The 17,201-nt window shown below is 32.6% G+C and overlaps 1 protein-coding gene across 1 annotated transcript; it reads right to left on the bottom strand.

Moving 5' to 3' along the window:
* Positions 1–6,793: 6,793 nt before the first annotated feature.
* Positions 6,794–9,049, bottom strand: LOC112277801 (uncharacterized). The gene is made up of 2 exons (XM_024510536.3): positions 8,949–9,049; positions 6,794–8,063 (listed from the first exon to the last, which is right to left on the bottom strand). The coding sequence occupies exon 2, from the start codon at positions 7,976–7,978 to the stop codon at positions 7,166–7,168; it is 813 nt and encodes a 270-aa protein (XP_024366304.1). The 5' UTR covers positions 7,979–8,063; positions 8,949–9,049; the 3' UTR covers positions 6,794–7,165.
* Between the last annotated feature and the right edge of the window lie 8,152 nt (positions 9,050–17,201).

Raw genomic sequence — 17,201 nt, forward strand, 5'->3', positions numbered from 1 at the left:
AAAAAAAAAAAAAAAAAAAAAAACTGCAACATGAGGTCTCCTCCACTTGAACTTCAGCTTTAACAGAATAAGGCCAAGCAAGTGGAGCCATTGTGTCCATCAAGCCAGCATCCAACCTCATTCCTTGACGAGGTCTTGCATGGATTAATTGCCCTTCACCACTCAACACTTCGAAAAAAATTCGACCAAGCTGCTTAACCCGCACTTGACCTACACGCAAGCCAAACCGAGCCTCGCCCGCGCACAACTGCAGCGAGGAGTCCGAAGCCAAGATTTTCGAGCGGGTACGAATGGATCCCACTCTCTGCAACTGGTAACATTTACCATCCAAGCAGGGCGAACCGCCACCTGGAGAAGAAAGCCTTCGTGATCAAGACCTCAGCAATCAATCAAGCAATCCACTCTCACTCTCCAAGCAAGGCAGAAAGCCAACGCGGATCCGTCATCCTTAGCTCCACGTCCTTCCGCCTCTCCACCTGCATCACCCGGTTTCCTCCCCTTCCAAAACCACACTCAATCTCCATGTCCATCGCAGACGAGTTTCCACACACCGGTTCCTCTCATCCGAAGCCCTCGAAGATCGCATTCCTCCGTCCAAAAACCCCCTCTCAACGTATAAAAACCCCCTCAGCTTCGCCACCGACAAACTCCACCTACCGCCAATTCTCCCCTACAACGCGCGCGCCACACCCAGGCGCATTCAACTCCGTCCAATTCCTCGCCGCTTAACCGCACTCGCCACTACGATCATCTCACCTCTCCGGCACTCGCAATTAAGTACGCAATGTAATCTCCGCACCAAGCCTGCGGTGGTTTTTCGCCAACGAACAATGCTTGCGAGGCATCACGTCCAACAGGGGAGGTGAGGTAGCAGCGCCGGCGAGAGTGAGAATGGGTGAACGCCGGGTCACCCGGGGGCGGGAATCCAGGAAACACAAATCCAGGGGAGTCTCCCGCGTCATTGGCTTTGAAGTCCGGTCCACGATCGAAGGCAGGGAAAGTCCACCCCCAATCCACGTCCACGCTCTTTCCTTGTAGTTCCTCCTCTCTTCGCTGCTTCTAGAATGTTCCTCGAATCTTAATCGAGTGACGTCATCGCATCGGATACTGACGCTCATGGTTTTGCACTCTTGAGTTTAGGATTTGCAAAACTGTAGTTGAATATCCTTTAGGAACCTGGCTTCGTTGGCTTGCTTATTATACCCCAATTCTAGCCTTCCCCCACGATCTTACAAAGCCCACATTTGGGGATTCGAAGATATCTATTAGTATGCTTTTAAAATTGATTGTATGGTTTTAGAACATGTGTTTTCATTATTTTTGTAATGTTTAAGCAAAGTTGGTTCAACAATTGGTCATCCTTGTGCAATTGTGACGCCCACTTCCTATTCATGGATTACAATTATTTTCTTATATTATCCTTAGTGTTGTTTTTTAGGTATCGCTTTTCAATTCTGTGCACATGTGCTTCTTTATTTTTAATTAATATGGTACGTTCTTATATGAATAAAAATTCGTGCTTAGGTGTACTTTGTGATGGTTTGTGGATGAAAATATAAATTGTGGGTAGTGTTTTCAGTGCCACTTATTTCCTTTTTTACTTTTGGTTTATATGTTTGTACTAGTAATGTACGTAGTTTAATTACAGTGAAAGTGATTGATATTCTCAAAATAAATACTCGTAAATTTTTTTAACAAATTAATATATTTTAGAAAAAATAGTGGATAATATTGATAAATGATACCATGAAGATGAATCTGAATGTTATATACACTTTTAAATTTTACACTTAAATAGATGTTTTTAATATAATTCAAACTTGGCCCATTGACAATTGTTCTTCATATATATGATCAACATTTACTAAGATTTGATCAACACATTGATTATTATTCAGATCAAGATGAAAAGGATTACTTTTAAATACCTTGTCAAGAGAAGTTTTCAGAAATAACATTTGAAAATATCCAAATAATATATATATATATATATATATATATATATCCAGTACAACATTCAAAATATTTTTACAAATTATTTGACTTTTTTCTTACAATCTAAGGATCCACTACCCTAAATCAAATATTTTGAAAACTATGGATGATTTGAAGATTATATGACCAAATTTGAGCTATTTGTCGTAGAAACTATTTATGTTCTTGCTCAGTTTCTCAAAGAAATTACACAAACGCCTTGTTCACAAAGATCTATACAACTTTGAACTTGGTAGAATTGTTGTACTAAAAATGGCAATGATTGAATGCCCACTACCTCTTTTTGTCACAAAAAATGCATAATAATACAATGTAGCTTAGCATCAACAAATGATTACCACTTTACAAAATACCTTTTTATGATTGCAAGGATAAATTTTCTAAAATTTGGATCACATCAAGCAAGGGGTTTGAACAAGTCAAACACCTATTTAATCAACCAAACATGAGTTGGTGTAACTGCAGCATTCATTTTGAACAAAGCTTTGCATTAAACTAAAACAACAAAACATAAAAATAACAAAATAAATCTGTATGTATGTATGTATATATATTTATGTGCCCATGTCATTGATTTCACTTTCTATTCTCATTCTATGGAAGCACATTACTATGTGGATTAGTGGGCTTTAGTGGTTACAATATCCAAAGCAACATTCAATGAGAACAACGCCATCAAAATTAAAGGAAGAGAATATATAATAAAGTAAAAAAGCCTGGTAGAGAAGAAAAGAGTGAGAGGGTAGCAGGTCATAGTAATAAGGAATGCGGTCTGCATCCACTTCAATGGGAGCCTTTCACCAGCCCTGCTACACTGGCCACTCCAGAAAGCACCACAAACTTTAAAGGAACAGGGGGGAGGGAGACAATTCCATCCAGAAAAGTCCCCCTCACCAACCAGCCAACCATAAGAGGAGGTCCGTTTTGTCTATCATGGAATGGAGAAACGAACAGGGATGAAGACAACAAGACAGTTCCACCACAGAAAATCCAATTTGGTGGAATATGGATTCTGGGATTAGGATTTGGTGGGATTGACAATGCTTTGGCATTCATATCCCATGGCAAGATATTTGTTGGTTGGTTGGTTGGTTGGTGATATTAAGGGTACTATTCTTTCATAATCCCCCCCCCCCTCCACCCCCCTCCACCACTTTTAATTGAGATGTAAGGCTAGTTATTGGACCTAACTCTTTGTAAACAAATAATGAAGAATGGGTTGTAGACAAGGAACAAACAATCAAAGAATACACAATGGGTATTATGAAACCCTCTCATTAGACAAAATTTACTAATTTATTTTATCGAAATTCATGTTTTGATATATCAATGAAATAAAGTATATAAGAAATTTAAATTAATGGTTTAAACTTTTAAAGAATTTTTTCATTGATATATTTGGTTGTAAAATATTTATTAATATAGAGCACAATTTTTTGAAAGAATAAGTCCGTATAAAAATCTAATTTTGGATTAGTAAGCATGTAAATAATCAAAATCAAATCAAAACCAAAGTGCCAAAACCATATATAGCTTAATAAAAATTTAAAATTTAAATTAAAAAATAAATTATAAACTCTTACTTCTTTATATATATATATATATATATATATTAAAATTATATTTTTTTACCTCCACAAATTTTGGATAGAAAAAGATTAAACATGTGTTAGTATGTACACACACATATATATATATATATATATATATATATAATAAGAAAGCACATAAAACAATCTTTACAATGACATTTTTTGGTTACTATTTAATTTTTAAATTTACAATTAAAAATAATAAAAAATATATATATACATAAAAATAAAAATAATCAAATCAAAATATTAAATAAAAATTTAAAATTTAATTTAAATAGCAACATTTATAATAATAATCTAAAAATAGTATTAAATTATATCATGAGAATTAAAAGAAATTTGCTATAAATATCCAAAATATTATTTATATACAAAAAATTAAAAAATCTTGATGTTGTAAAACATAAAATATCCAAATAAACTTTTTCAAAATGTTTTTATAATAAAAAATTTAAAAAATAAAAAATAACTTTTTTTTTCTCAAGATTTTAATAAAACAACCTAACTAGAATTTATTAATTTATTTATTTTTGAAACAGTTAGAATTTACCATCATAGAAATTAAAGAAGTGAAAATAAAATATTAATTTTTAGCCTTTAATATTTCTTTTAGCTTAAGAGTGCTATAACTAAAATAACATTATGTATTCTTATATGTCCAATCTTTATTTGGTGTATGTAGAATATATATATGAATTTTATTTTAATTCATATAAATATAATTTTTTCTTATTTTAAGCTTATATATATTGATTTAATATAATAATTAAAACTTAGATAAAATTTTGTATTAATATCAATTGATTATGTGGAGTTGGATATTTTAAAAAGAAATCCATTTTTTTTGCCAAACATATCATCATTTTTTAGTCTATTTTTTAATAACTTGCTAAAAAAAATAAAAAAAAATAAAAAATTGTTCAGTGGTCCAAGAATCATATTGAATATATTCTCTTTGTAATTTTTGTTGAAACATTTTAGCTTTCATGATTATTGTAGCAAATTTTGTAATCGATTTAAGTCATATTTTCTTTTATTTACATTATTTTGTGTAAGTTGAGTAAATATATTAAAATTGAGGTAATATTTACAAATAAAACGATTTTATTTTTACTTTTATCAAAGACATCTATTAAAACAAAAGACCAACCTTTGATAATAAGATGGTTTTAATCAAGAAGAATAAACTTTAAAGATAAACTTTTAGGACTTCTTAATTCTCAACTATTGAAGTATTAATTTTTTTAATGGATGTGAAAATAATACTTCAATAGTTGAAATTACTAATACAAAAGATTTCTACTTAAAGAATTAAAAAAGATTGTAAAGATCCAAATGGTTTCAAATCTATTTTCACTTCTTCCAAATATAAAAACCATAGTTTTTTTAAAAAATCTAAGTTAATATAGATTTAAAATAGATAATATTAACCAGCATGCTAGTCAAATTAGACAAAGATAATCTCCAACTTCTAGTACCAAATAATCTTTTTGTAAAGATAGATAGTCTACTTTCTATAAAGAAGAAAAATCATTGGAAAATATATATATATATGGAAGTAGGTAATTTGCAACTTTTAAAACACAGTAAGATTTTTTAAGAATTTAGATAATCTATTTATTTATTTGATTATAAAAGTGATATATTAGTTAATATAAGAAAAAAACTACTTAAGTGGGATAAGACTCCAAGAATACAAAAGACTAAAGTATAAAAGATTCACTTCATATCATAAGCAAGGAATTACAATAATACACAAGAATAAGACCGAAAGGCCAAAGTTAGGCCATAAAGATTTTATTGATAAGACTAAGGATCCCCTTGTCCTAAATTCTTATATATACTAGATGCAAAGAAGTTATTTGAGGATTTTTTTTTATGCTTGGAAGTGAAACGAGTCCCCAAGAATCTTCTATAACCATCTAAAATCCTATAGAATCTTCTAGGATTTTAGACCTTTTTGGAATCTATTGGGACATTCTAGGGCCTTCTTGGAACAACCAAGAACCTTTTGGGCCCAAGTAGAATCTTCCATCATATGTCTATGACATTTCAATTGTATGTCAATAATAATACATCTTGCTTAAGCTTTGAGTTCTATAAGAAGTGATAGAGTTGAAGTTGATTAAAAGCAAAAGAAGTCAAAGATGTGTTGCATGGTACCCACCACATATTCAAGTTGTCTTTTGCAAGTCTGAAGATTCATTTGTATTTACAACCAATAAACCAAGCTTGCATAATTAGATATTGCAATTGTGGCTATCCAAAGAAATAGCAAACAATTTAAGCAGCCAAAGACAAGTCAAATTAGGGTATTACATTCTATAAATAAAGGTATCTTAACCAAATTAGGGTTTCCGGCGCTCAGGACAAGGGTTTCAAAGCCAAATTAGGGCTTCGAGTGATGTGGGCACGACCCTCGCAAGAGCTGGGTGCGAAGGTTTTTGAGCTATGAGGAACATGCAAAGTCTCGCAGCCTCCTCCTGTGAATTCGATCACGATCAATTTTTCAAATTCAAGCGGCGTGCGCTCCCAACTCGTGCGATATGGAACAATTGAGTTGTCGGAAGAGGTGTACGCTTGATCGCTGCTTAGCGATCTCGCGGTTGCAATAGGGATCCATCAGGCTCGCTTTGCACCGCTCTGCTTTGAATTCTCTGTCGTCGAGCTTTTTCGCACGGCTGTGCACGCATAGTTTACTCAATCCAGGTGCTAAATTCTACCCGTGCATTCAAACAAGTCGACACACGCGCAACACGCCAATACTTCAGAACGCTTCGAATTCTGCGAGCAGCTCATGCCGGTTTTCTGAATGTAATGGAGGAGGATTTGTGGCGAGCAAGAAGTTTTCGATTGTGAGAGGTCTGACTCCAGTGGGTAGGCCCCCTCGGCTGCTTTTGTTCGCCCGCAGTCCCCCTGCAGTTATTGGCACTGGCTGAAAGTATGTGAGAGCTGTACACTATAATAAGAATGCTGTATGTGAGACGGTTGCTGTTGAAACAAACTACTCGCTGCTCGACACACGAGCGAGGCCCAAGTGAACTTTGCGATTCTAGAAATTTTACGTTGGAATTTTGACTCTAAATGGAATTATTCTGCCAGGCATCATCGAGTTTCACTGTTGCATTAGGAAATGGATGTAATTCTGTCACACGGATTACATCGCGAATACAATTTCTCAAGACGCAAGACGAGCTTCTGCATAAGGCGAAATCGCTAAAGGAGAAGCTTCCAGGCATTCACTCTGTGAAAATAATGTCCAGGATAAATTTTCGTGATCAGTCAGAAGCCGATGAAGAACGAGAAGATCGCAGAGTGGGAGGCATTACAAGAGACGTTGATTTAGTTTCAAAGGTAATCAACTACTTGATCGAAACTCCAAACCATTTTTGGATTCGAAGCCATTAATGACTTGCTGTGCTTCTACCTGGATGATCAAGTTCGCAGGTTATGCCCGCAAACACATGTATCAATGAGCACAGCGGCTGCGGGATGACAAGAATGGCACAAACTACACACACTCGCAAACTCGCACACCCAATAAAATTGCACCTGATGTTTCATAAATTTCTGGCTCAAATCTGGAAGAGAAGAGATAAGAACAAGACTGCGGCAACGAGGATCGCCGCATTGGCAGCGCTGGACACAACATGTGCGGCATCGTTTCCAACTGCAGCGGGACTAGTGGTCCCCGGTGTAGTTGGGGTAGTTGTAAGTCCTGGAGAAGCTGAAGGAGCTCCTGCAACCGCCGCAGGTGCTGCTTCAGGCGGCACCACTCCCTTGTTATACTTCGCTGTATCCATTACCATGCTGATGCCATGGACAGCCACCTTATCGTCCAAGTAGAGGTCCGGGTCTGAAATGACGACATTGTCTAGCATGAGGCCGTCTTCGCCTGTGCTGGTGATGTACATGACCACATTTGGTGCGGCAGTTTGAATCGTCGAGTTCAGGGGAAGATAGCTCAGCTGTTGGTAGCTGTACACTGCGGTGGCCACATGATAGTGCAACGTGTTCATGAAGAGCATGGAGTTGTTCATGTTCAAGCCGCTGAAGGCACCGTCATCAGGAGCGAAGAAAGTGATTCCTTCCTTGATGACGCTGGTTTCGCTTAGACTGTCTAGAAGGCCCGAAATGGCGCCGTAGTGACCCGCAGCCCGAATAGCAGCAACAACTCTGTCGCGAAGCGTGAGAGGTTTTGGGGGTGGTGCCAGTGGTGCTGGTGCAGGCGCTCCGATAAAGGGACTTGGTGCTGCCGCTGCCAGAATGGCCTCCGCTAGTGATGGTGCATCATCAGCTGCCGCAGCGGACGCGACAAGGGTGTGGAACAGAGTGGAAGCAACCACTAGCCATACTCCGGCTCTGAGGGAGATTAAACGAGCCGACATTTGGTCTAACTTTTCCAAACACCTCACAAACTCGAGCTTCTTGAGCGGAAGCACAAGCAGTCGACGGAATCCGGTGCTGGAAATGCTGCATAATATTCAACAACATGATCGTGATTTGGCCAGTGGCTTGATCCTTTTGACGCCTTTACGTGAAGAAACCCGGTTAACGAACGCTTCTTGACAACTTGCAGAGATAGAAGAACTTCGAAGCACGCACACACGCACTCACGCAACAAAAATCACACCTAAATGGGCTAAGTAAAATCCATGCTGAAGAAGATTCAGACGACACAGGAGATTTCCAAACAAGAAGAAGCATGTGGGCTTTCCATATATCCACTTTCTTAAACAAACGCTCTTGAAATCCTTCGTCTGGGCGAACGAACAATGCAAGAAACACCCTTTCTTGGTTCTGTAGACGAGTCTCTCTCGATCATCACATACAGTTCAAGTCATTTTGATAGCTAAAACTTTACAACCGAGTCCTATACACTTGAGGCGATACATGGGAAGAAGCTGAAGGCCTGTCAACGGGTGCGTGTGTGGGGCGAGAGGGGGTTTTTATGACGATTGACAGTCAAAAATTGGCAGCAGAGCTATTGATCAGTCCTAAAATATTCAAATTCGTGCATGAGACTATGATCATGAGAGTGTTCACCAGAGCTGACTTACAGTGTATCGTTCACTCATGTGTGTTGAAGAACAAACCAGACTAGCAATTCACTCCGACGAATCATAATGCGGCAGACCAAGCTCATTGCAACATTATCTGCGAGGTCGAAGGAGAAGGCCGTGGAGGTCAAAATGGCGGAAATGAAAAAACAAAGAAGCGGCTGCAAATGGATTGTGCAGGAAAGTCGGTCCAGCGTTGAGACGTATACAAAAGTTCTAATAGTTCGTCATCACCAAGCTCATCAAGCAATCACCGAAGCAGAACTGAAGAAACAAGGTGCAACATCAGACAACACACCTGCATGAAACTTGCTCACCCTGAAGTCTCACCCGACATTGTAAGCGGATGGTACACAGTGGCCACGGGGTGGAGAACTGTGCGAAGATGGGCAGCGCTTTGTAGACTCATCGAAGCGTAGATTCGGGGCGTGGAGAAAGGAGCCGATCACCAGATGCTTTGACGAGGGGCAAAACCCAATCACTACCCTACTTTATTCCTCGAACAAAATTGGGTAGATTCGAAACGCAGGCTGCATGAATCAGTTACTCGGATCCGGACAGTCATACCCCCTTTAGACTAGCATGATTGACTCCGCGAGATTCAGATCCGAGCCTCTGTTTCGTCTGCACCGATCGTGTCGGTGCGGATTGGATTGGCAAATTGGGCACAAAGGGACGACAGCTCCTGCTCTGAGCTGATGTTGTGAGGAGCTAGCTCCTGGACAGATCGTCGACATCGATGGCGAGCTGTATCAGTGTTTCGATCAGCCGGGCAGAATGCTTTGAGATTGACTTTCTCAATAATGTTTGAGAGAAATGATGCAATGAATATTAAATTTGAAAACAAATGAAAAGAGAATAAGAAAAAGAAAAAGAAAATACTCTGGGTTGGTTATCTCTTCTATGATGCGTGGACACTCTGTCGAAGGAAACAGTTCAAATCATGCCGTAGTTATTTTTTTTCCTTTTGCAAAGTACTTCGGTTGTTCAACCTTAGAATCAAATTAAAGGGAGTCCAATATAAGTGACGATATTTGTATTATTCATTGTTAGGAGATTCGGATCAATGATTCTCCACCACTTCCAAACGAAAATTTAAAACTTTTTCAATAGAAAAGAACCCACTTGTTTTCTCAAGTCTGATGATGAACAAAATGTGGCAGATGGCTTGCAATGCAAGTTGCGGTGTTTCTACGCAATTGAACATGGTTGTAGCGATGAGGTCCGCAACAGTATCCATAATCTCTTCCTTCTCTAATGACGTATCAACATTGTAGAAACCTATTGCTTTGAGACTGTAGGGAACGAATAATTCAAATAACAAAGACAACAGTACATGATGAAGTAGCAGCCCATGTGACTACCTGAGCGATGAACGGAATAGAGGAACTAGGAATGAAACCCTAACAAGGGCAACTGCGAACACCCCATCTTGCTCGCCGTGACGGTTTCAGAGATTGGAGCATTCATAAAGATGGAACAAGGAGTAGAGGTGCCGGAGTACACACTGAATTGAACGCTAATAGCGAGAGAAGACTATAATAACAAAGAGCTAAGCTAATGGAGTTTTGTGTGTTTGTCCGACATGTACAACTTTTGCCGTTGGCAATGAGAGCAGTACTTAAAAGTGATGAGTGCATATTAATTGCGTTGATCCGACTTGTGGAACGTCAAATTTTCAAGACTAGTGAGCTAGTGCATCAGCCATTACTTGCAGAAGGTGAAGACAATTGTCCCTCTCTCAAGCTAGGAGCAACATTTGCAGGAGTTGGTTCATCTTACAAATACTCTAAGTCCGCAATAGTGCGTCCTTACTATGCCGTTCATGTTGGAAGGCATGTCGGCATTTACACATCTTGGGCAGCCTGTGAGAGAAAGGTGATAGGTTACAGTGGTCCTTTAGTACAAGAGTTTTAGAACAAGACAAGAGGCAGAAAACTATTTGATGAGAAAACTCTAGTTATTACATCAAATTATTATGGGATTGCCACCACCAAACTCAATTTTATAGATTAAGATTGAATCTATAGAACTTAACAAGTTGTTTTTGCTAAAGCATGGTATTTTGTCTTACATAAAAAAAGATGATATAACATTTTGCTTCTTACCATACTAAAAAATTTGAGAGTTTTTTTAAGAGATAAGAATGCACTTATAAAGGTTTGTGTATCCAACTTGCTAGTGTAATTTGCATTTGAATAGCACTAAATGGTTGACTCTTTTCCTTTTGGATACCAAGGGCCAAAATTAAAGTGTCATTGTAGGTAGTTTGAAAGATAAAGTCTAATATCAAATTAATTTCAACAAAGTACACTTCTATAATTTGAAATGTTGAAGGTTTGTCTTTGAAGATGTCTTCTTTTTTAAAATATATACTTCTTTCTTTTTTAAAATATTCTTTGGTGTTATTAATGTGGTTGCCAAGTGCTTGATTTGGTGCTCAAATTGCAGTCAAAGTTCTATTGCTTTGAGTTTCTTCATCATTGCTTTAACATTGTTTTGGTAATTGCTTGCCTTTTTTTTTGTTCAAAATGTAAGCTTGAGATTGGTTATGAAACATGTTATAGCTACCTTGCTACATGTTTCTTCTATTATTTTGATATTATCTTAAATGGAGATATGCATAGTTGTTATAATACCAATGGTACATTGATCCTCTTGTAGTTGCCTTATCTTAACTTTGAATTCAATTGTTTTGGTATCCAATTTTATTGCCTATGTGTAATAGATTACTCCATACAGAAGGACATCTTGTATTGTTTTTGAAAGTGAGTTGTACGTTGTCATATTACATATATTCTTACTTGAGAATGCATCATGCACCTAAATATAGAAGATAAGTAAAAATGCAACAACAATCCTACTAAGTCCAACAGAATCTTAAAGAAACTTTAAATAATCCATAATAATCTTAATCAAATTTTAATCAATTCAAAATAAATTTAAAAGAAGTTATAAAAAAAATACAAAGAAGTCATAATTTAATCTCAAAGAAAAAATAACAAAGAAATATTTAAAAATATAAAAATAAACTTTTAAATAAATAATGATAATCTTTAAAAAATATTAGAAATAAAATTTTTTAAAGAAATAATAAAGAATTATAAATAAATATTAAAAATATAAATATTAAATAAATCTTAATCAAATCTTAATTTAATTCTAATTAAAATTCTAATAAATTTTAATCAAATCCTAGATCAAATCCTAATTAAAATTCTAATTAAAATCCTAATGAATGTTAACTAAATCTTAGATCAAATTCTAATAAAATCCTAATAAAATCCTAAATCTTAGATCAATTCTAATTAATCCTAATAAAATGTTAATCAAATTCTAGACAAATCCTTATCAAATCCTAGTCAAATCTTAATCAAATCTTAGTCAAATTCTAATAAAATCTAAATAAAATCCTAAATCCTAACCAAATCCTAGCCAAACCCTAGATCCTAAATCAACCCTAATAAATTCTTAATCAATTTCTAAATCTTAAACAAATCTTTAAAATCTTATAATAGATTAAAAATTCAATAATTAATATTTAAACTATTGATTTTGACTCAAAATTTGCATAATTTGTAATAATTAAGTAAAAAATATATATTAGAAATTTGAAAGAGATCAAACATACCAATAGAAAGCAAAGCTCCCAAAAGCTCTCGATTGTTGGCCACCCTCTTTCTCTGATTTGATTGTTAATCTTTCAATATAAATTTCTCTTTGTTAAACTATTCAATTATTCTAAAGTTTAGATTGTATGTAGATATTCTAATCTAAATTATTCTCACCAATTTTTGCTTCAATTAAACTAGCAAGTATTCTGACATTGCAAAATTTTGCATTGGTCTTAAATCTCAATTATCTAAGACTATAATCCACAAAAGCCCTGATATTTATTAATTTAATTACTTAATTGACTTTGAATTTCTTATAGACATTTACAACAAGCGCAAAAACAAATTGCTTAATTTTTATTTATAAAAATACTTCAAAACTCATAAAATCCTAAAATTTGTAAACTTGTTTTATTTTTTAAAATCTAAATTCATTGAGTACATCATTAATTTTGAAAATCCCTCAAAATCTTAATATTAATCCAAATGACATAAAACCAACATTAAAAATTCTTTTTTCAAGTTTTCTCTTAAACTTCACTCTTTAATTTATAAATAAACCCTGGAGTAGCTATAGATGTATGGTTTTATGTCTTAGGATCTGATTTTGACTCCAATTGACAACTAATTCTTTTTAAATATCAATTTTTGGTAATTTGAGATAAGTTTTATTTAAACCTATTTTTGATTTTTTAAAAACACGCTTATATTAATTTTTTATTTTATTTATTTTAATTTGGATTATTTATGCTTTTATAAAATAAATTGAAGTTTCTTCTACAAAAGATAATATTAAGTCTAAATTTTTTATTACCTTTCTATAATTTATTATTATTTTTCTATTAAATCTTTTTACTAGGCTCTTCTATAATAACATCTATATTTTTATTTTTCACCACACAGTCATGTTACTATATGATAACATCATTTTTTTCTTTATTCTTTAGTATTTTTTGTGACATTTCTACACTCAATAATCAAATCTCAAGTTTAGTATAAGATGATAACTTATCTCTTAATATCATTTTTTTTAATAATATTATATTTTTTTAGTAGATTTTTTAATAATATACAAGACTACAATTACTTTTGGAAGAAAAATATCTTCTAAAGAATCAATTATTTTATTTTTATTTATATTAAATATTCATCCATATTTATTATACTAATTTTCTTGATATTAAATAACTTATCAATTAAATAAACTTTCCAAGGATTATTATCAGCCTCATATCTTAACTTCATATATATCTAACATTGATGGAAAACATGAAATTATTTTATAACGTATAGTACCATATGCTTCGTGTTGTTGTTGAAAGTACTTATCACAGATTTTATTTTATTTTATTTTTATTTTTTATATATTGGCTAAGAGTGGTGTTAGAGAAGCTATTGTAATACACTAACAAAGTAGTGCATATTGTTTTAAAATATTTTTTATTCAAAATACCTACATGCCATGGGTATCCATGCTAATAAGATGATACGTCTCTAGAAGTAGTAGATCTCTAGATCTTGTGATGTGGATGATTTGCATTGTTTGTACTACCATGCCATGAGCTATTTAAATTTTTGAAGCTTCTTGGACTCTTGATCTAATATGTTTATTATTACTAGCAATGATTGCAAAATTTGATCTTATCATAATGCAACATAAATGTGAGAGATATTGAATTACAATCTATTGTAGAATGATATTTATAATCTTGAAAAATTGACACTTTGCTACCATGTAGAAAGTTATTACTTTGAGGCTAGAAAAAAAAATAGTTTAATTAATAAAAAAAAATGATATTATTAATTAGTAATAAATATTTTAAAACTTAAATATATTTAAATTTTTTACAATTAGTAGCTTGTATAAAAGACAATTTGCAACAATATATAAGAATTTCTATAATTTATAAGATTCAATGGATTGGATCTAGTGAGAATACTACTAAAGACTTTCTTTTGATAACAACAAATCATCCACTTTTAGATCAATGGTAAGATAAGAAATCTTTTGATTATAAAGATAGAAACAAATAAACAAGTATCTTTCTATAAACATAATTATTTGATGTGCATTATAATATCAATAATGCAAAGATTACATGAGCAAAACCATAGTAATTTGAATATTCTTTAGCTTGTTTATGATTTGCTTATAATAAAAATATTTGAATTTAATATTGGCTTGCATTTGAATATGGCAACCATGTCTACAAAAATAATATCAAAATGCTAATAAATGTTATTTGAGGAAGAGTTTAAAGACATCTTGGCAAGCATCATAATTGATATTAGTATCTAGAAGAAATTTTTGATGTGTTGCTAGATTATTTTGAAAAGCTAATTCAAAGATGTAATAGAATCTAAATTCTAGCTTTATCAATTATAACTCTAAATTATAATCTAAATAAAGATTAGTATTGATAATTTTAGTTATTATTTGAAGAATCTATAAAAATATTCTATTAAAATCTTGAACATTCTAGGATGGTGAAAATTTGTGTATGGTATGTAGCTACATGCTATCTAGGAATTACCTCTCTATTGTAATTTCTATACCATCAAGCTTTCATCAAGTCTTCTTTTGAAGAACTTGGATTATGAAAAAGTGTGTCTACATCTTAATTGGTAATGCTTATCCAATGCATAATCTCAAAGTCATACTCTTAAAGCAAAAATGTCCATATTGAAAGCTTGATAATAAATTTGTTTGATTCCATGAATTACTTCAAAAGTTGATGGTCAATCACTAATATAAACTATTGGTGAGACAAATAAGATTGGAAGTGAGCAATGGCCCAAAATATTGTCAAAGCTTCTCCTTCATAAGATGAATAGTTTGATTCTATATTATTATTTCTTTTAGATTTAAACGCAAATATATATTATTATTTTATATTATCTTTTTGTATCAAGACATCTTCCAATCCTATTGCACTTTAATATTAGAAGGACTAATAATATTTGGATGTCAAAACATTAAAGTTGAATCCATTTTTTTTAATATAATAAATGGATGTTATTTCTCATGATTTAAAGTCTATTAATGATCCTTACATGTAAAAATAATCAAAGGTTTAGAAATCAAGTTAAAATTCTAGATAAATATTTGATAGTAATTTTTTAAAATAAAAAAGTATAAATTTGTAAAATATCAATTGGTATTAGGTATTTTTACAAGGCATCTACCTTCGCTTATTACATGCAAAGATTTCTTGAAATAATTATATTGCCTAAGCATGATAAATGTCTTACTCTTGTTATGTAAGAAATAAATCTATATATAATGAGAAAAATTGTCAATAAATATCAAAATATATTATACAATTGTAAGCAAGGGAGTTTTGATAGTGTTGTATTAGTCTAAGTGTACTAAATATAGATATTAAATGATAGGTGTTTTAATTTTTTTTAGAAATCTCTCTCAGCAATGTTTGATCATAACACATATGTCATAAAATTCTTTTTTGAGAGATAGCTAAGTAAGTTTAATAACCATGTTTCAAATAGAGAGATGATAAAAAGGATTAAAAATTTAGATGCCTAATACATTGATAGTAAAGTTTGAAATCTGGGTTTCATATTGTCTTAATAGGTCGATGATGAAATTGTAGCATCCTAGTAGCTCAATTCTTCAAGCTCAATGAAACGACCTCCTCCATGTAGTTGTTGCCTAAGTAAGATTTATTTTTATCCAATAGGTTCTTTTGAAGGCAACAAAGGATTTTCCTAAGATTTTTAGTTCTTATAAGATAGATTTTATAAGAATTTTATTTATTGAATAAATAAAATATCCTTGATCTGTAAAATATCCTATAGATAATAATTTTTTACAAATAACAAGCATGTAAAGAACTTGTTTTACAACTTTATTCTTATTGAATGTAACAATGCCTTGTCTAGCTATAAGAAGAATTATGTTATTTACAATAGTAATATTTTGAATTATAAAATATGTAACTATATTACTTAATAGGGTTTTATCTCCAATGTCATGATTGCTTATACTTAAATCAATATATCAATCTATGTAAGATCTTCTAATCTTAGCCATATAAATTTAGAATATGTAAGTAATTTCTATTTTATGTTTAAATTCTTCTTCTTTGAGTATTTTGACTTGAGTATTGGTAGATCATTTTAGTTTATTTAGTTTGATTTCTATGGCCTTTAGTCTCTATTTAAGGTCTTTCATGCTCATGTCTTTTTCATGATTCACGAATTTATCATAATTATTTTTATAATTATGGTATTAGATATTATTGGAGTTTTCACAATAATTAGAGCATAAGCTATAAAATCAAGATTGTCTATTGTTGTTACCTTGGTGATTGTTGTGTTGTCCTCTAAGCTGATTGCAACTAGAATTAAAGCTTGTAAGGAGGGCTTTAATATTATCATGGCTTTGTTGCATAAAGCATCTACTTTCTTCAAGATACATCATTGATTCTACTTTATTAAAAGTAGGCAAAACTTCTTTAATTGTAATCATTTGGAAAAAAAAGATAAGCTATATAACATGCTTATTAGTACTTTGTAGGCTAATCTAGTGTCTACAATTTCTATTCTATTACCAATAAATTATTATGATATAATACTAATATTCTTTATATTTTCTTCCATAGAAATTGAATTAAACAATTTTATTGTATACAACTTTTTTTTCATCATAAAAGATATAGCATTGGACCTTAATTCATAAAAATTCTTTAATTAAGTCCAATAATAGGCTTGATAAAAAAACCATATAATATAGAATATGATACTATCTTTTATTAAAAGTATAATAAATACCAAAGCTTATTTTTAATATATTCAATCATACAAGTTTTTTTTTTTATTATTAATAATATAGCAATAGTTACCACTATTTTTCCAATTGCAATAAGATTGGTGGCAATTGATCCATTGCTCGACAAATACTGATGTTGAGACTAAGA

This window comes from Physcomitrium patens, chromosome 26 (assembly GCF_059467195.1).
Source record: "Physcomitrium patens ecotype Gransden chromosome 26, ASM5946719v1, whole genome shotgun sequence".
NCBI lineage: Eukaryota > Viridiplantae > Streptophyta > Bryopsida > Funariales > Funariaceae > Physcomitrium > Physcomitrium patens.

Coding starts and splice junctions, on each gene's coding strand:
- LOC112277801 (XM_024510536.3), bottom strand. CDS start 7,978: ATGTCGGCTCGTTTAATCTCCCTCAGAGCCGGAGTATGGCTAGTGGTT.